The 19,662-nt window shown below is 47.9% G+C and overlaps 1 protein-coding gene across 11 annotated transcripts in view; it reads left to right on the forward strand.

The window, feature by feature from the left end:
- Nucleotides 1–8,423: 8,423 nt before the first annotated feature.
- INPP5B (inositol polyphosphate-5-phosphatase B) overlaps nucleotides 8,424–19,662 on the forward strand; it is a 54,973-nt gene continuing 43,734 nt past the window's right edge. Inside the window, exons 1-7 of one of the 11 annotated variants that reach the window (XM_081306610.1) lie at nucleotides 8,424–8,794; nucleotides 9,396–9,544; nucleotides 9,916–10,010; nucleotides 11,363–11,460; nucleotides 11,613–11,642; nucleotides 13,023–13,133; nucleotides 16,537–16,920. In XM_081306610.1, coding sequence (XP_081162736.1) covers nucleotides 9,488–9,544; nucleotides 9,916–10,010; nucleotides 11,363–11,460; nucleotides 11,613–11,642; nucleotides 13,023–13,133; nucleotides 16,537–16,920 — 775 coding nt within the window. In that variant the 5' untranslated portion in view covers nucleotides 8,424–8,794; nucleotides 9,396–9,487. Of the gene's footprint in view, nucleotides 8,795–9,395; nucleotides 9,545–9,912; nucleotides 10,011–11,362; nucleotides 11,461–11,612; nucleotides 11,643–13,022; nucleotides 13,134–16,536; nucleotides 16,921–19,662 lie in introns of those variants that run through there. The other 10 variants (XM_081306611.1, XM_081306605.1, XM_081306617.1 and 7 more) reach the window with 10 other exon arrangements.

Genomic DNA, 19,662 nt, shown 5'->3' on the forward strand with positions numbered 1-19,662 from the left:
CTTTAGTAGTAGCCGAGATTTAATGAGCACTTGTTAATGCCAAATATATTATCTTAGGTAATTCCAACCTAACCTCTTTCCTCATCCCACCCCTTTGCTGTCACTTCCCCAAAGGAGCATCACTCAAGGGTGATCCCTGCCCTTTTGAAATCAGTCATCAGTGCTCATACTCAGGAAGAATGGAAAGGGTGGGAAGGGATGCTCTTAAGGACTAATTTTGGGGCTTGGAATTTAACTCAGTGGCAGAGCACTTGCCTTTTGTGTGCAAGGCTCTGGGTTCCATCCCCACCGCTGTGTGGCCCCAATGCTTGCCTTTTTTATTTAGATCAGGTTCAAAATGAGAGTCTTTGGTGATCCTGTCTGCCTATTTCTTCTACAAGATCCCTGTTTGACTGCAAGAAGCAGCTAATATTCTTGTGTTCTCCAACCCCAACCTTTAAGATCTTGGGGTGGAGTTGAGCAACTGCCCCAGGGTCTGAATCTGGTATCCAATAGAAAGAGCTATGGAATGGGGCTCCGGATGTGGCTCAAGTGGTAGCCCGCTCGCCTGGCGTGCGTGAGGCACTGGGTTCAATCCTCATCACCACATAAAAGAAAATAAAGATATCGTGTCCACCTAAAACTAAAAAATAAATATTTAAGAAAAATGACTGCTTAAAAAAAAAAAAAAGAAAAAAGAGCTAGGGGAGCCAGGAAGCACTGGTTTACCCATAAGAACAATTCTCCAAAGGCCAGGGCCTACTGCAGAACAGTATTCCCAGCAGCCCCTTTGCCCTCAGCATTTGGATCTTCTGTTTTTCACATGTCTTCTTTTAGAAATCCCAACTTCATGATTGGCCATCTTTCTCCCACCTATCTATTGCTCTAGTCACCATCCCCACCCCTGTAGCACTTCACTCTGGATTGGTATTTTCCTTCCTGGTTCAACGTGTCTCTTGGGCAACCCCTCACGTTGGTTTGTGCTTTGGCTCCTCCAGTTGCCTAAAACCCCAGTGGACAACCTCTCTAGAGCCTGAACTTCTGAAGAAGAGTGAGTGGATAAGCATACCTAATAGAGCTGACTACAAACTGATTCTGAAAACCAGCCCAGGATGCAAAGAGACATTGCCAATGGGAAGGGAGTTAAAGCCTTGGAAATGGAGGTGCAGCGAGAAGACATGGCTCCAGCCTGCCTGTTGGAACAGTAGCTGCATTGAGGGTTCCCAGGAGTGTACCTACTGCTTTCTAGTTGTCACATTCCCCAGAGCCCCGTCGTTAGGAGTGGGTACCTGGGATGCCCCTTTACGGTGTGGAAGGGAGGTAGGATGAGGTCTGAGGGGTCCTGCCATTGCCCTGTCTAGGTAACTGCAGTCGTCCTGTGCACTGTGTGCCAGAATAGCCCTGGAGGGAATCTGGGCTTACCTGCTGCCACAAAGGCTTCTCCTGTTCTTTGGTTACATTCATTCATTCAGATTTTTTGGTGCCTTGTATGTGCCAAGCACAATTAGATTTGCAAATTTTGAAAATTAAGTGGAAATAAGATGGTGGGAGCAGAAGCCAGAGTAAGGATGCTCAGTTGCAATGAAGAGCCATGTGGCCAGCGCCATCAGGTACTGAAGGGGTACACAGCTGTTGGCTGAGGTGCAGGCAAGAACATCAGGCCCTCTCAGAGGGACCTCCTGGAAGTCCACCTCAGGGCATCTGCTGTGGGGAGAACCGTATTTCTGCGGAACGCCCTGACCAGGCTGTGGAAGGAGGAGAGGTTGCTTTCCTTGGTTTGAATCAGTAGTTCTTAATATTTTTAGAATTATGGATTCCTTTGGAAACAAGGATACAGAACTTTTTTACTAGAAAAATGCATGCCCATGTTTGCGTAGTTCCATGCACTTAGGAATTCCCAAATGCCCGTCTTTGCTTCCTAAGTCTAAAGCATCTCACCTTTACCAAACTGGGGGTGTAGCTCGGTGACAGCACTTGCCTAGCTTGTACAATGCCCAGGTTCAATCCCCAGCACCACAAAAAGAATCTTGCCTTTGGATGTGGAGTATGAATCTCTGCCCAGATGCCGACTGCTGAGAAAAGCCCATTCAGCCAGCTTTTCAAGAAGGTTGGCTGCTAGGCTGAGGAAGAACTGTTTGGGAATTATTGCTAGGATTCACCACCTCTGCTGAACCCAGTTGCTGATCCTGGGATGAGCCTCCCAAGAGCAGGAGTCTCCATGCTCTCCAGCTCTGAGAGGAAGGGAATAGATATGTCAAGCCTCAACCAGTTATCCCTATTCTCTTGTCTTCTGGTCCCTTCCCTGAGGTCAGCTGGTGCTGGAAGACACTGAGAGGGAGTACCCTAAATGTAACCAATGTGTTGGGGAACTGAGAGGCAAACAAACTTTGAGACTTTTCCTCTGCACTTTTTTTTTTTTTTTTTTTAATCCTTGGGATGACAGTTCCCTCTCCATTTATGCTTCAAGTCCTGCCATCATCTTTTGTCATTCCATATGCGTTCTGGGAGGAGCCTGGTCTCCCTTCCCTCCGAGTCCCTCCACCTGCCAAGTTTCTGATCCAGTCAAATAAGTCACCTTTCCAATCATATGAAGGTTCTTCAAAAGACTCGAAATGGAAATGCAATATGACCCAGCTATATCACTGCCTGGTGTTTATCCTCAAGAATTAAAGTCATCATACTATAGTGATACACGCATACCCATGTGTACAGCAGCACAGTTCACAACAGCCAAACTACGGAATCAGTTTAGGTGTCCATCAATGGAAGAATGGATAAAGAAAATGTGGTATATATACACCTATAGTTTTATGCAGCCATGAAGAAGAATGAAATGTCCTTTGCAGGAAAGTGGATGGAACTTGTGAACTTTGTGTTAAGCAAAATAACTCAAAAAGTAGAGGGTTGTATGTTCTCATGTGGAAGCAAAAGAGAATAAAAGGAAAAGAAAGGGGAGAGGAGGAGAATCTGGGTGTGGTGGTGCACTCCTATAACCCCAGCAGTTTTCAAGGCTGAGGAAGAAGGATCGCAAGTCAAAGCCAGCCTCAGCAACTTAGCAAGACCCTGTCTCTAAATAAAATATAAAAAAGGACTGGGGATGTGGCTCAGTGGTAAAGCACCCCTGACTTCAATCCCCAGTACCAAAAAACTGAAAGGGCCCATCCCAGAGTAGGTCCTCGCTTCAGGCTCTCCATTGTATCATATCACCTTGGCACCTGTCACTGAGAGACTGGTGGAGGACTATAGCCAAGAACGAGGGAATAGATGCCCCTTTAGCCCTGAGAATGAAGGGGGCTGGTTGTGCTCAGCCTCCCAGAGCTGGGTGGAAAGATTAGAATAATTTCCCACTCGCGGGGCTGGGGATGTGGCTCAAGCGGTAGCGCGCTTGCCTGGCATGCGTGCGGCCCAGGTTCGATCCTCAGCACCACATACCAACAAAGATGTTGTGTCCGCCGAGAACTAAAAAATAAATATTAAAAATTCTCTCTCTCTCTCTCTCTCTCTCACTCTCCTCTCTCACTCTCTCTTTAAAAAAAAAAAAAAATTCCCACTCTCACCTCCAGCAGTTATTTACCTTGCACAGGAAAACGTAAAAGGTGCCTAAGCAGACACTTCCAGGTCTGACCCCTCAGGCTGGGGGAGGCAGAGCCTGGAATTCAGGAATCCAGTCTGAGAGCTGCCTCCTGCCCTTGGCTCAGGTCCAACTTAGGGACAGTGTGGGGTCTGAACCTGAAGAACCCTGAGACAAGGTAAACCATGCTTTCTAACCCTCTGTGACTCAGGGTTTCCTTGGTGTGGGCTCTGAGGAAACCCATCACCTCAGGCACCTTCTGATGGAGGCAAATGAGGTCAGATCAGAGGCAACAGATATCTATTTCCTGTCCCTGCACCTGCTCTAGTTCTGCTTCCCCTGGGGCCTGGGATGCTGCTGTGGCCATGCCAACAACTCTCAGAGGGGCAGTTACTAGGATGCAGGCCTCTTTGTGCCTCCCTTATGCTGTCCCTTGGACAGTACCACCTTCAGGAAGCAAAAGCCAAACCCCTGGAATCCCTTGTTCCCTAGAGGTTGACCTCCCGTGCTCCCCAGCCTGCTTGCTTATTTGCATAGTGCTATAATGGCAATCTCTGTTTGCAGCCCTCCTCTGGCTACCCAGAGCTGGCCCTTCACTCTGGCTCCTGCAGCACCTCATCAGATGTCTGTAGCCAATGGTAGCCATAAAGCTGCCTTGCTCAAAGGTAGCTGTCCTCAGCCCAGGGACCCTGTGACCAATTCTAAGCTAGGCCAAATGGTGGACCCTGGGACTGCTTGTACTTTTTCCTAACTTCTTCCATTTAAGCACTGCGTGCCCTTTCATTGACCTGTGACCTTTAAACTTGTCATTCCCTGCAATGGCTCCTCCTCTCTTTTTTTAATTTGTTCTAATTAGTTATACATGACAGTAGATTGCATTTTGACACATTGTACACAAATGGAGTACTATCCTCTCCTTTTCCTCCTACCAGCCCTCCTGCTGGTCTTCCTGGTAGCTGAACCTTGCTCCTGTCCAGGTAAGCAGCATGTGAAGGAGAGGAGAGCTTTCCTAATTGATGGATGCCCTTCAGCACATGGAGTGGGATCACAGTGCTCAAAGCTGGCCAGACATGACAGATTCTGCTGCTTCCAAGACACATGTTACCAAGAGGCATAGCACTCCAACCACACAGCAGAGTGTGGGCATGGGGAGCACCACTGCAGGTGCAGGACCCTGGCACGATGGGGCTCCAGCCTGATGGTATCATGAGAGGAAAGGGAGTGGAGCCACAGCCTGGAGCAGATAATCAGACACCCGAATCTCACCAGAGCTGGACCTTCAAGGAACCAGCCTGCCTGGGGTCTAGCAAGTTCCATCCTTTCACACCACATGATGCCAAAACCCAGGGCAGCAGCTGGAATTTTCCACATCTCCATGACATACATGCCCCCTTGTTCCTGACCTGCACATTCTCTAGGGACTGCCTGGCTGACCTCAAGAGGCGGGAGCTAGGGACCAAAGAGGTTTAGGTCAGTCCATATTTAGCTCAGCCCATGTTTTGCTTTCGGCCTCCATGAGTGGGAGAGGGGTAAGGAAAGGAAGAAGGGCCCATCTCTTCTTGAGGCGGAACCAATCCTGCTTAAGCTGTACTGGCTGCAGCCAGAACTATATGGCAGGAACCCCAGGTGTTGCAAGGCTGACACTAACCCTGCTATCAGTAGCGCTGCCCAGTCTTGGCCTTCAGCAGCTGCTTCCAGATGGTGGGAACCTCCACTTTAGCCAGGCAGCTTCAGGGGCTACCAGTGCACTTCCCTGCACTCTGGCTATGGACACTCTGCTGCTCCTCCACTCCTGCTCCTGTCCCAGTTACCCTAGCAGAAGAAAAAGAACAGCAGTCAAGGAGACCCTGTAGGCCCCCAGGCCCACCTACTCCAATCCTACAGCTGTGTCTGTCTTTCTTACAAGTGATTGGCCAAGTCCACATCTCTGGGCTCGAGGTGCCTCCCCCCTCCTTCCCAGGGCCTATGACATGGGACCCTCCAAGGGATCAGGGCATTAACCCCAATCCCAGGAAAGAGGCTGGAGTTGTCTTAAAAAAAAAAAAAGAAACTCTTGCCTAATCCCCATCCAATGAAAAGGCCCCAAGATCCTTCAGGGACAGGGAACAGGTATCTGTTCCAGACCCTCCTCCCCAGCCTTTAACATAAAGATGGAGCTGGAATTGGAGTTCCTGCAATGATCCCTTCCTGTTTGATCTCTCAAGGTAGAAACAATCCCCTTTCCCTTCACCCCTTACATCACTTTGAAAATGAATTCCAGTAAACCTGAGATCCATTTGTGATGTGGATGCATCAAGAGATGACTGGGAGGTATATCTGCTTCTGGAATGAGTCTCCATAAGCAAGTTGGATGGTCATTAAAGCACAATTTAGGGAAAGAGGAAGGGACTGGTCAGAAGTCATGGTGATCACCCCTTCCTCAGCACTGGCCCATCTGCTGCTCCTTCAGCTTGGGCCAAAGCTTGAGAGAAGGTGTATTCATTGAAATCATTCACTGAGTGATCCACTGATTCAATAAGTGTGTTCTGAGGGCCAGGAGTGTTGACTCACACCTGTTGTCACAGCTACTTCAGAGGCTGAGGCAAGAGGATCACAAGTTGGAGGCCAGTCTGGGCAACTTTGTGAGACCCTGTCTCAAAATAAACAATAATTTTTAAAAAAGGCCTGGGGATGTTGCTCAGTGGTAGAAAACCTCAGATTAAATTCTAGAAGAAGAAGAAAAGAAAAAGAAGAAGAAGAAAAGAAAAAGAAGAGAAGAAGGAGGAAGAGGAGAAGAAGAAGAAGAAAAGAAGGAGGAGGAGGAGAAGAAGAAGAAGAAAAGAAGAAGGAAAAGAAGGTGGAGGAGGAGGAAGGAGGAGGAGGAGGAGGAGAAGGAGAAGAAGGAGGAAGAACAGAAGAAACTCTGCTGGGGTGATGAGATGATGAGAGAAAGACATAGCCCAGTTCTCAGGGAATTTTAGTTTAGTGACATAACCAAGAACTGACAGAGAACCACCCTAGAAAAACTTACTGTCCATTTTGTCTAGGCAGAGCAACTGTAATATCTTAGATGGGGTCAATAAAGCCCCAAAGTGATAAGGGGAAGACAGATGTGAGTGGTGGGAACAGAACACAAGGTTAAGAGAATAATTCTAGGGGCTGGGAATGTGGCTCAAGCAGTAGCGCGCTCGCCTGGCATGTGTACGGCCCGGGTTCAATCCTCAGCACCACATACAAAGAAAGATGTTTTGTCCACCAAAAACTAAAAAAATAAATATTAAAAATCTCTCTCTCACTCTCTCTTACTCTTTCTTTAAAAAAAAAAGAATAATTCTATAAAATGTGCCCACCATGCTGACTACCACATTCTTTCTTGTCCAAGAAACAATTTACCTGCATCTCTGCCTAGTTTAAGTGGACGGGATATGTCACATTCCTCAGCAAACTACCAATTACCTGCAAGAAAAATGCAGGCCCAAAATAATGTTGATAAGAGGAACCCAAGTTACCCTGAACGGGGAGGGCTTTGGAACCCTTATCACAGACCAAATCCTGGAACTCAGGGAGATAAAGATAATTCCTCCTAACCATAAACTCTTTAAGAATGTATGATTAAGAATCTAATTAGAACCAGTCAACATGGGCCAAAGTGACCTAGAATTGTCATGACAGGGGTGACTTGAAAGATGACGTCATGTTAATTTCAGTCAAAAGTTAAGAGGTGGTCCAGGCATGGTGGTGCACACCTATAATCCCAGCAGCTTGGGAGGCTGAGGCAGGAGGATCACAAGTTCAAAGCCAGCCCCAGCAAAAGCCAGGAGCTAAGCAACTCAGTGAGACCCTGTCTCCAAATAAAATTCAAAATAGGCCTGGGGAAGTGGCTCAGTGGTTGAGTGCCCCCAAGTTCAATCCCTGGTAGCAAAAAAAAAAAAAAAAAAAAAAAAAAAAAAAAAAAAAAAATCAAGAGGTAGACCTGGGAGGGACTTTCTGGAAACTTTTCTGGGATCCCCAATAAAACTGGAGTGCAAGAGAAGCATGCTGTCCCTTTCCTCTCTGAGAGGACCCATTCTCTCTTGAGAGTGTCCCTTTCCCCTTTCCCCTTTCCTATGCCTTCAAAAAACTCATCCTATTACTCTGAGCAATATGTCTGAAATCTTTCTGACCTGATCGCAAGAACTGGGGTTTGAAAGTGTGTGTGTGTGTGTGGGAGGCGTTCTTCACACTGTCTCAGTTTCCCAGAAGGCGCCAGCACCATAACACTATCAGTTGCCCTCCTACGTCACAGGAATTCTCTTTCTTCTCATTGAAATAAATCCTACTCTGTTCACTTTTCCCTTTCCTTATTGTCTGTGGGTTTTAGTTTTCAAATTTGTGAGTCAAGAACCAAGAAAGAAATTGGATAAGCAGAGAATGTAGTTTCATCTCAAAACTCCAGTCTGAAAAGGAGAAATGTCTCTACCAAGGGCCCATGACCAGGGAAATCAGGGGAAGGGACTTGAGAACAGTGAAGTCCAGCCTAGGGCTGCCTGAGAGCTGAGGAACAGAGGCCTTTGACACAGCCTGTTGACAGTCACACCAGTAGCACGAGTAAATAGTGTCACACACTTGATGTTTACATTCTTATCCTCAAACAGTCTCCTGTGGACAAGAAGGGCCAGGAGGGACTGAGAGAGGACACATGGCCTTGAGTGGCAGTTCAATGGCACAGGAGCAGGAGTGAGGCCTTCAGCTCTGTCCCAGTGTCACCAACTGCCAGGCTGCAGGCCTTAGATTGCTTAACCTGGCTAAACCTCAGTTTCTTTGCCTGGAAAAATGGAGATACTGGCTGTTCATAATCTTGTTCTCCCTCCATTAAGCTAAGACAAAGTAGTTATTTGGGGATGAAGAGTTTCAGTAGAGGTCAGAGTTCGCTCTCTTGGAGTGAGAAGAGTTGAGAGTAGATTAAGGAGGAAATTAAATTTTTTTTTTCTTTCCCTTAAGGTAAATGTGACCATGTTCCTTCCGGGGCCTGGCCCCCTGTCTCAGAGGTCTGAGGGTGAGGGTTAGGCATTCACTAGAAAGCCTTTCCGGAATACGAACCCCAGCCTATCTCAGGACCTACAGGGTTAACGGGAGCGGGGAGATACCCCCACCCCAGGATTTACTCGGGCATGCTGGGACTTGCAGACTGGCTGACCATCCTATGGCGCAGGGGCCGCTGGGAAATGTAGTCACTGACCTTGCCGGCCGCAGAGTCCCGCGCTCCCAGCGGTGACAGCTCAGGAGGTAGGCGGCGATGGCAGGGGTCTGGGAGTAGGTGTCGGGTGGGAGGGAGAGGGCAAGCTGACAGGTGGGACCCCTACCCTGTAGCCATGAGATTGGACATTTCCCCCACCCCCTGCCTATGGCTGATGCAACGGGGCCTGCTGGGCAGGAAGAAGGGCAAGAAGCAACGGGGCACTTTTCCCTCTCCCAGGATAGAGGAGCAAAACTGGGTTCCTTCTCCAGGATGGGACCCTCCCTACCTGAGAGTAAGGAGATGTCCCGCCAGCTTATTCGGATACACCATTAACACTTCCCAGAGGATCAATACTGCTCCCCCGAGAAGGGAGGCAGAGCCTGCCCCAGGAGCAACGGAACAAAGTCCTGTCTCCGCAATGTGACCCGGCATCCCACTTTCAAGGAGTAGACTGGCCCCCACTAGGAACGGTGGATGCCCTCCCAGATAAAAGGCACGACAACTAATTGCAGCCCTGGCCAGGGGCAAAGGGTTGGGGCTCCTCTCTTGAAAAGCTTTAAAAGCCCATTCTAGAGAGTGGGAAGAGGAGGAGGACCAGGCCTCCCCTTCCCTTCTCCCTGCACAAAAGCCCTCCTTCCTGCCCCGCAGCCCTCTGAAGCAGCTGTCACTTCATCCCTCACTTGTAGACCAAAGGGGGATCCTATCTGTCCTGCCCAGGGAGAGTCTCAGCGGGGGCCAGCATGGACCAGTCGGTGGCTATCCAGGAGACTCTGGCTGAGGGGGAATATTGCATCATCATATCCTTCCTGGCTCTGAGCTCCTAGCTCTGGCCTTGTGGGAGGTCAAACAAGGGTGTCAAGGTGTCTGTCCACTCTCTTCCCTTTTTCTCTGAGCTGTCAGGGGAGAAGGAAGCCAATATTTACTAAGTACTCACTTGGTCCTAGACTCCTTGTCAAGTGCCTTAAGTATGCAACTAGCCTCCCAAACCCCTATGAAGTTGGGGATTATTATCCCTATTTCGCAGATGAAGGAGGCTCAGAGAGGAGAAATGACTTGACAAGGTCACACAGGGAGTCTGGGAGGCAGGAGAAGGGCAGGGAAGGTGGGGTGGTCTGGATGGGGAGAGGCCTGGCTTCGGGTTTCATTTTTCCTTGACTCTGAGCAGCAGGCGGTACAAGGTGTGCTATGTGAAGGGGACAGCCGGCAGAGCCGCCTACTGGGGCTTGTTCGCTACCGCCTGGAGCACGGTGGCCAGGAACACGCGTGAGTGAGGGGCTTGGTCTCTGCCTGTCTAGGACTTGGGGTTAGTCTCCATTGGGGGTATGGTTCAGTGGCTAAGCACCTCTTGCTTCAATCCAATCCCCAGTACATCTCCCCCCCACCCCCGCCAAAAAAAAAGAGATTAAAGTAGGGTTGAAGATAGAGTTCAATGGTCGAGTGCTTGCCCACTATGGATGATCCCCAGCACCTCGAAAAAAATAAATAAATAAAAAGATTGTGTCAGGCTGGGGCTGTAGCTCAGTGGTAGAGCGCTTGCCTTGCATGCGTGAGGCACTGGATTCAATCCTTAGCACCACATAAAAATAAATAAAATAAAGATATTGTGTCCATCTACAACTAAATTTTTTTTAAAAAAAAACTGAAAAAAAAAAAAAAAGAAAAAGAAAAGAAAAGATTATGGCACATACCTTGTAATCCCAGCTACTTGGGAGGCTGAGGCAGGAATATTGGCAAATTCAAGGCCAGCCTGGGCAATTTAGTGAGACCCTGACTCAAAATAAAAAATGAGAAGGTCTGGGATGTAACTCAGTGGTAGGGAGCCCCAAGGTTCATTTACCATTAATTTAAAAAAAAATGGGAGTGGTCACAGGAGGCAGATGTGCCAAAGGGCAGCATCATGGGAAATGAGACTCTTTAGATGGAGGAGGATTTAAGAACCCGAGGAAGATGTATTAGGGAGGGAAAAATCAAATTTTGCAACTGCAAAGTCCTTTCAACACTTATCTTTGCCTTAGAACACAAGGGAACTTAAAATTTTCCTCATGCATCAGCGCCCTTCAGACAAGGTTGGGTGCGTTCAGGGTGGTATGGCCTTAGATGAGTCTGTACTTCAAAGGTCTGAAACACTGTGAGGCACATAGAGGTTCTCTGGAAGCAATGCCCGGCCACATCCACTCAGTACACTGGAGCAGAGGGTAAATGACACTCGCCAAAGACCTCATAGCTAGTAAGTGGACCTCAGGGCCTCAGAACTGGGTGGAAGGGGCCAGAGGTGGATTTTCTTATCCTCCATCCTAGTTTTAGAGATAGAAAACTGAGGTTGGGGAAGGGAGAGGGGGTGGCTGAGGTTGCACTGTGGCTGTCACATGCAGCGCTAGAAGGTACATTTTACTAACAGCATGGGCTCCCCAAAGTGAGAAAAGTTCCACTTTGATGACCTCATCCATAAACTGCAGTTTCCACAGGCACCCTGAACAGAGCTGGCCTGAGTAGTGAGCCTGGGCACCACCAGAATTGCCCTAGGGACCCACAGACAGCATCAGCACCTAGGCTTCGAAGAGGAGCCTGAGGCATGGCCAGTGGGCCCTGTCCTCACTTCCGCTTCCTGCCCTCAGTCTCTTCCTGTATACGCACCGGAGGATGGCCATTACCGGGGATGATGTCTCCTTGGACCAGATAGTGCCAGTCTCACGAGATTTTACGCTGGAAGAAGGTGCCACAGAGGGCTGGGTGGTATGAATCCCTCTCCTCTAGGTGTCCCCTGAGTCATCTCTGCCCACATTGGGGATGGGTGGTGGGAATAAGGATGACATTGGGGCAAGGGTGCTCAGTTGCTAAAGACATTCTCGTTTCCTTCCTGCACAGTGTCCCCAGATGGTGAACTCTACATCCTTGGTGAGTGGTCCTCTCACTCTGGGTCCCAGTTGGGGAAGAGGGTACAGGATCTGCACAGAGAGAGAGAGAGAGAGAGGGAGGAAGGAATGTGTGAAGTAAGAACACCCCTGATGTCCTTACTGTGGCAAATAAGACCCTGCAGGGACTTTTCAGAGACTGAGTCTTCCCCTTCTATAAAGTGGGGAGGGTGTTAACCAATTGAGTCCCAAGCTTTCAATTCTTTATAGGACATAATGGGTTATTTTGGAAGTGAGAATACAGAGGGTTCTCTTACTGTAAGTAAATTTCCATGGGCTCATTTCCATCCTCTCTCCCCCTTGCTTACTGCCCTAGACTCTTCTGGGTCTCTCTCATCACTTTGAACACCCCATGTTCTCACAGTGGAGTTCCCTCTTCCTGAAAGCCTCACACCTCTTTACACTTCCTAGTCATCTTTCAGGGGTCAGGTCACACATTTCTTTTCCAAGGAAGCCTTTGATGAACACTTAAATTTCCTGCAAACTTTTTCTTTTTCTTGCCCTTGCCAGGCCCCTGTCACACATAGTGATTTGATGATTTGTACTGACTTACTTAATGACTGACTTCTTTGTTAGATGATGATGATGATGATGATGATGATGATAGTAATAGAGGCCAATATATAACCAAGGATTACCTTGTGTCAGATAACAAGCTGAAAGCTTTACATACATCGCATCATGCTTTCTTCACAACCACTCTATGAGATTATCATTGTTTTTATCCCCATTTTGTGGGCAAGGTAACTGAGGCCCAGAAAAATTAAATAATTTAGTAGGGGATGGAATCTGGATTCAAACTTAGAATTCAGACCCTGGGGTCCACACTTGTAATTGCTCTGCTAGTTGCTTTTGTTCCTTCATTAGTTCAGCACGTTTTTGAATGCTCACCATGTGCCACTGGTGACTTCCAGACTTGCCCCCGAAGAAGGGCCCGCATCTATGTTCCTCACCATGGTATTCCTAGTGCTAGCGCTGAGCCTGGCATTATCAGGAGGATCAACTGATGGTCAGTCCCACCAGAGGGTCCATCTGTACGTGCTCTTCATTGCACTGGGAGGGGTGGACACTACTAGCTCAGAGAATCTGTTTTTGCCAGCTCCATCCAGTACTGCATTGGTGAGGCTTACTAACTTCTTAGAACCTACCTACCAATAAAGTGCAGAGGATGTGAATTTGGATCTGAGGATACAAATGGCTCTTTTACTTGCCAGCAGCAACCCTGAGTGACTTGCTTAAGGCCCCAGAGGCTTTGGGGGAGCCTGGAATGATGATTCTCCATCCTGGGAATGCTACCCTTAAGATCAATCCAAATATTCAGTTGCTGGCAGCTGAGGGCCCATTTTCTGCCTCCTTTGTGCAGGCTCAGATGTGACCGTTCAGCTGGACACAGCAGAGCTCAGCCTTCTATTCCGACTACCCTTTGGCTCACACACCAGGATGTTCCTCCAGGAAGTCACCAAGGCCTGTGTAGGTAGGTAAGACCCCAGGCTCCCAGAGAGGTGTCGACTGGGGGTACTGACCTACCTACTCCAGTTGACTTTTCACCCTTTGGACTCACATTCGACAACTTCTGTGCCCTCTAAAAGCTGGTGGCATGGAGCTGCAGTGCCCCTAGGCCACCAGCCAACTGTAATTTGATTTTCTGTTTAGGATTTCTGGCCCTCAGTATTAGCTGTAGCAGGGTCTCTCTGCACAGGGCTGCACAGGGTAGTTTGTGACTCTGATAATGAAACTCTTACAAGGTGGCAGGGCCAGCAACTTCTAGAGGTGCATCCATTTCCCTCTCTCCATCACCCAGCTAGAACCAAAGGAAGTCAGTTGTATGGGCTCTCATGCCCTTGAACCTGGTCGTGTTCTCCCCAGCAGCTGAGAAAATGGTCTAGCAGTGAGAGGAAAAAATTTGTTTAGATCTGAGATCAGCCAGGCAGGTAAAGGAGAATTTGTTTACAGAGCAGAGGACTAACTATAGAACATGCAAATTCAAGCCACCAGGTGCTGGGGTTTGGGCATGATTCCTGTCAAGCTAAGATTTTGTCTCTTTGGGAATAGGGGAGGGTGTGCCTTCTATGGTGGTTCCACTGTGGAGGGTGAAGCTCAGGGATTCCAACTCTTAGGTGTTCTAGGAAAGGGACTGGCTTTGGATGCAAACTGGCTTTTGGGGGAAAGGAAATAGAAACAACATTATGTAGCCTTGAAGGCCTGCTTAAGGAATTTAAAATTTATTTTATAAGCAGGGGAAAAATTTATCTCTAAATCTTAAAAACAATAAAGATCATCTACTTTATGATTATCAGTGGTGATTATAGAAAAGATAATAGTAGTTATGCAGGTTGAGCATCCCTAATGTGAAAATCAAAAATCTAAATGGTTCCAAACTCCAGAACTTTCTGAGTACCAACGTGATGCTGCAAGTAGAAAAATCCCAGACCACGAAACTTTGTTTTATGTCCACAATGATTAAAAATGTTGTATAAAATTACCTTTAGGTTATATGTATAAGGTGTATAAGGTCCCAAGCATTTCAGATCAGAGGTACTCATTCTGCACAACAAAGTGCACAGGCTTTGAATCTACACAGCCCCTTGAGTTTAAAATACATCTGTATCAGGTGAAGTGGTGTGCACCTGTAATCCCAGCAACTCAGGAGGCAGAGGCAGGAAGTTTGAGGGACCAGCCTGGGCAATTTAGTGAGTCTAATAAAAACAAAAGAAAAGAAAAGAAAGGTGGGAAACTGGGAATGTAGCCCAGTGGTACAATGCTCCTGGGTTTTTGTACTCCCCAGTACAAAAAAAAAAAAAAAAAAAGAGAGAGAGAGAGCGAGAGCGAGCGAGAGAGAGCGAGAGAGAGCGAGAGAGAGAGAGCGAGAGAGAGCGAGAGAGAGCGAGAGAGAGCGAGAGAGAGAGAGAGAGAAAATCCATCTGTGTGACTTTGGGTAAGTCATGTCACCTCTCTGAACCTTAGTTTTTGGTATCTTCTAAATGTAATGAATATCTTTCTCATGGGGTGGTGGGAATTAAAAGTAACATGTATGAAAATGTTTTTGAAAGTGTAGAGGGTTTTTGTGCTCTCCATCAGAAGAACCAGATAAAGGCACATTGGCAGAGGAACAGACTTTTTATTCTTAGGCTTGAGTACAAGGGAGGCAGCATATGGGGACATAAATCCCAGGCTGACTCAAACAAACAAACAAAAGGACAGAAATGTGTAGCTTTATAGTGCTCCTATGGCATTCAGGGAGGAGATCTCTTGATGTCACTTTATGGTAGAGGTGGAGTTCCAGCTCTCACCATTCTCTCATCATTCCTCCCTCTTCATTATCATCTTGGGTCTCTGCCTCCAGGTGTGATCATTTCTATGCTCATTAGCATAGTAATTAGAAAAGGTAATTGCAGGTTAGTTAGTGACTATTCTACACATGTGTTTGACCCTCACCATTGGGGGGAAAAAAACCTGACACTATTTCAGAACAGGGCAACCTATTGTTCTGTCTTAGTGGAGCTGATTGATAACTCAATTAATTGCTTTGTTTTCCTTGGTCCTGGCTTCCAACCTCCCATTTCCTGGTGTGCTACCTTAATTTCATAGCCTTGAAATCTGATCTACTTTTAAAGTCCCAGTTTTCTGGTATTTTTAATTCACAAGATTGAGGGTTAACTTAGCTGTCTCAAAATTGCCCACCATATAGAAGGAGCTCAGCAAGTGTTTATTCCTTGGTGTATAGATCATATCTAACATTCACTGTGGACTTGTCATGTGTGAAACACTATTCTAAGACCTTTTCACACAACATTTTATTTAACCCTCACCATGACTTTGTAAGGTAGGTATTATCAATGTTTCCATTTTACAGATGAGGAAACTGAGTCTCAGAGAGGATAAATGCTTATCTGAGTACACAGCTAGGAAACTGTCAGCCAGGATTAGGCAGTATTAGCTAGTTGTACTCCAGAGCCTGAGCTGGAGCCCTTGAGCATCTTGCTGTCTTGCTTCCCTGGTTTGTGATTCCCTCTTCCTATAAATGGCTCAGGGAAGGCTCTGTGTAGGAGCTGACACTAGAAGAGAGAACAAGATTCTTTTTCCCAGTTAAGCATACAAGGAGGGGAAAAGGCATGATTGTGAGAGGGGGAAGCAGGTGGTTCAGAGGTACTGAGCTTGGAAGGGTATGGAGAGAACTGAGCAGAACAGACTAACAGAGGGCAGCTCATGAAGAGATTTAAATAAGTAACAAAGAACCTGGACTCTGCCCTACAGCTTGTGGAGGGCTAGTAAAGAGTTTTAAGCTGGGGAGCAATAAGGCAAGATTTGCAAGTTAGAAAATTCCTCTGCTAAAAAGAAGACAGAAAGAAAATTCCTCTGCTAACGGGTTTGGAAGGGGTGGGGCGGGGGGAGCCTGGAGCAGGGAAATCAGTAGGAATGCATCACAGTGGTTCAGGCATAAAAATAAGGCTTGGACCAGGGTCCTGGCGATGAAACTGGGGAAGAATTGAGGGACTAGAGAGGCATTGAACCGAAGAAACGAAGGCACCAGAGGGCTGTGAATTTGGGTTGTGTTGACAACTTTATCATAACTGATTGTGAGCCTGATATAATGGGCACTTAATATTTGTTGAATGGATGAACATAGCTATCTCTTGAAGGGTGTTGAGAAGACTAAGGAGTAATCTTAGCACGTGGTCACAATGAGGTCGGAGGCGTGCCTGGGATCTCCGCCTTGAGTAGCACTTCTTTGTTTACATCTATTATCGAATCTCGACCTTGTACCTCTGCGGTGAACGAGCGAAACGGGCTTGGAGATTCTCCCGAGAATACAGTCATACAGAAGTGCAGCCTCTTCAAGCCTGTGGCTCAGTCTGCGCTCCTTATTCCTCCCACAGGCTTGGACCCTGCGACCCGGGATCCTGAGTTCCAGTGGCTGTCCCGTTACAGGTGCGCGCCACCACAGGAGGCTGGCTCACCGACACTGCGCGATTGGAACTCGGCCCCGGGCACCTGGCCCGCGTGCGGGACAATTGGCGGAGGCAGGTATCGGTCTCGCCAGAAGCGGTGGGGATTGGAGCAGGTCCTGCCTCAGGGGGCGGGCTCCGTTCTGTTTAGGGGCGGGGCGAAGGCGCAGACGAACTTTCGATTGGCGGAGGTGGCTCGCGGGGGCGTAGCCGAATGGGGGCGGCACGCTCGGGGCGGGCGGCGATATGAAGAGCTTGAGGAAGCAGGCCGGGAAATGTCCGCCGCCGCCGGCTCTCGAGAGCGAGACTCTGCAGGTCGCGCGGGCTGTGGGAAGCTGGGCTGGGGGCGGTGGCGGGTGGCCCTGCCCGGCCATCGGGTGGAAAGGTGCTGCGGGTTGGCGGGCGGGCGCGCGCAAGGGGCGAGACCAAGGTCCCGGCCGTCCGGAGGTGGGGACACTGGGGCTGAAGTTATGTGGGGATGTTATTCTCAGCCGGGCATGAGGAGGGCAGGCCGATGGGAAGGGTGTAGCCAGGAATCCGGAGGCAGGGGGATTTTAATAAAGTTCCATTTGACTCGATGTGTGACCTCGGGTCGCTCGCTGCCCCTCTTGGGGCCTCAGTTTCTCCAGCTGAGCTTGCTTTTCAGTCCTGACCTTCCGAGGGGCGAACGTGTTTGTGTGGGGTGTGCACTGCTGTTGACAGAGACTTCCTTTGGATGAAGTGGGGTGTATATTAGGGCTGTCTTAGTTCCAGGCCCCTGCGGTAGATTGGGCTATGCACAGAGCTGAAGTTCACTGGAGTCCTGGTCCACCCTGCCACTGGGGGCCAGGATGAGGTTACAGGTGAAAGGGACTAGGTTTTTTTCCACACAGCCTTTGGTGGATAATGGGTAGCACAAAAGGCTAATTGTTGAGCTGGAGGTTATCCTCTGGAGAGCTTAGAGGCTCAGAGCTGAAATTTGGGTCAGTCTTGTGCTTTGGGAGGACCTGTCTTTTTGTCCAGATCCAGAGTTTTCTGCAAGGGATTGCTGATGTCCCCTCCCTCCCCCGCCCCCCCCCCCCCCCCCCCGGGTGTGGCCATGAGGCCCCAGTTTCATGTGAGCTTTGGCATAGCTACTAGTACCCATTTGCACCACTTTTTTCAGTCATTTGCTAGGGATGAAGAGGCTGTCAAGTAGCAGTGTTAAGTGTGGGCCAGCACTCCATTTGCTCTTACAAGGCTTGGAAACTATGAGGGGAGGAGAGTGACATGTTGCACAAGAGTTTGTAAAATGAGAGGAAACTAGGCAAGCAGAGGACTTCCTCAATGCTTATGCTTTTCCTTCATTGCAGCCACCACAAGATGCGATTGAAGCACCTGATGGTGCTGATAGTTTGCACTTTCTTGGGCTTATCTTAGAGTTCACTTGAAGAGCCGGTCTTGAGACAGCTATTGCTTCAGTTTCCATGACATTCTGGGTTGTGGTACTGGGACAGGTGAGAGTGTAAGATTAAGAGCACATCCTCTCCTTGTCCTTCATAAGAGGCTGCCAGAATCCAGATAATCGGTGGACAACAAGCCCAATGGCAGGACAAAGAAGTGAGATTTGTCTTTTCAGCCCGCATGCCAGAGCCAGGCTGTTGTAGTGCTTCGTTCTTTCAGCAGAGGAATATCTTTGGTGAGACAGATCAGCTAGCACCCAAGCCTGTTATCTGCCCCTGAGAGAGAAATGTGCAAGGACGGCAGAATCTTTCATTTCCTTTCACAAAAGGGAAACTAGCCACATGCTGGAGAGGAATTATTATTAAGGTTTTGTTTTTACTTTTAGTTTAAAAGAATTTGTCCCCATCAAAACAACACAGTAAGTGAGATTCCACTAGTAATTGCTGATTTGCTCCTATTAAAATTGGTACAAGTGGTACCAAACTCCCCTTTCTGTTCGGGTCATTTCTATTTCCAGAGTTGCTCTGGCTTCAGGCGAGAGTTGCTGCTTTTTTTTTTTTTTTTTTTTTTAAAGAGAGAGTGAGAGAGGAGAAAGAGAGAGAGAGAGAGAGAGAGAGAGAGAGAGAGAGAGAATTTTTTAAATATTTATTATTTTTTAGTTCTCAGCGGACACAACATCTTTGTTAGTATGTGGTGCTGAGGATCGAACCTGGGCCGCACACATGCCAGGCAAGCGCGCTACCGCTTGAGCCACATCCCCAGCCCAAAGAGTTGCTGCTTCTACAACAGAGAAGAGAAACCCTTTGGGTCAACTCTGGACGCTTAGTAGATCCAGGCCCCAAGGTAGTGGATTTGGTTCTTCTATGTGCATATGATTAAAATTCCCACTCCCAGTAGCCAACCCCAGAGAAAAGTTTTTTTGCAATGCTGTTTGTGGCACACAGCAGCAGTACAAGGCACCTCCCAGGAGCTGGCAGTCTGGCAGAGAGGGGGTCTGATAATCTATGGAGGTAAGAAAGCATAGGGCCAGCCTTGTGGGACAGTGATCCTTGTAGGGTGAGCCAAGGGCAAGAGCCCCTGGAAGGCCTAAATGTTTTGGGGCTAAGGTGAATCTGGTCTTCATTCCTCACCTTTGCCTTGATAGAGAAAGGAAAATTCTCACTTTAGTGATTGTCTCAAAAATGTTCATTCCTTTCTTGGGTCTGTCTCTGTTGAATTCAGGAATATTAGGGGTAGAAATTGTAGTAGAAAAATAAAGTGAAGCTAGTTTCCACCTGGAATCCATGTCTTAGGTTGGGATGGAAGTCTAGGAGCCAAGTTGTGATGTTGAAATGAGACACAGTGCTTCTTGTTGAGTGGGAACCTGTTCACCTGATTCTCTGTGGTCTCTTCAACTGCTAAGACCTTTCACTGGCTTTACACTGGTATCTGTTTTAGGCAGGAGCTTTTCTGCTTCTTGGCTTATTTTATTGCTCTTAACTTTTATAGCCTTTTCTTTCTTTAAACAGAATGGGGTCTGACTTGGGGAAAATGTCTCATTTTTTTAATATTTATTTTTTAGTTGGACACAATATCTTCTTTTATCTATTTTTTTTTTTTTTTAATGTGGTGCTGAGGATCGAACCCAGGGCCTCG

This window comes from Spermophilus citellus, assembly GCF_964194105.1.
Source record: "Spermophilus citellus genome assembly, chromosome: 9".
Taxonomy (NCBI): Eukaryota; Metazoa; Chordata; class Mammalia; order Rodentia; family Sciuridae; genus Spermophilus; species Spermophilus citellus.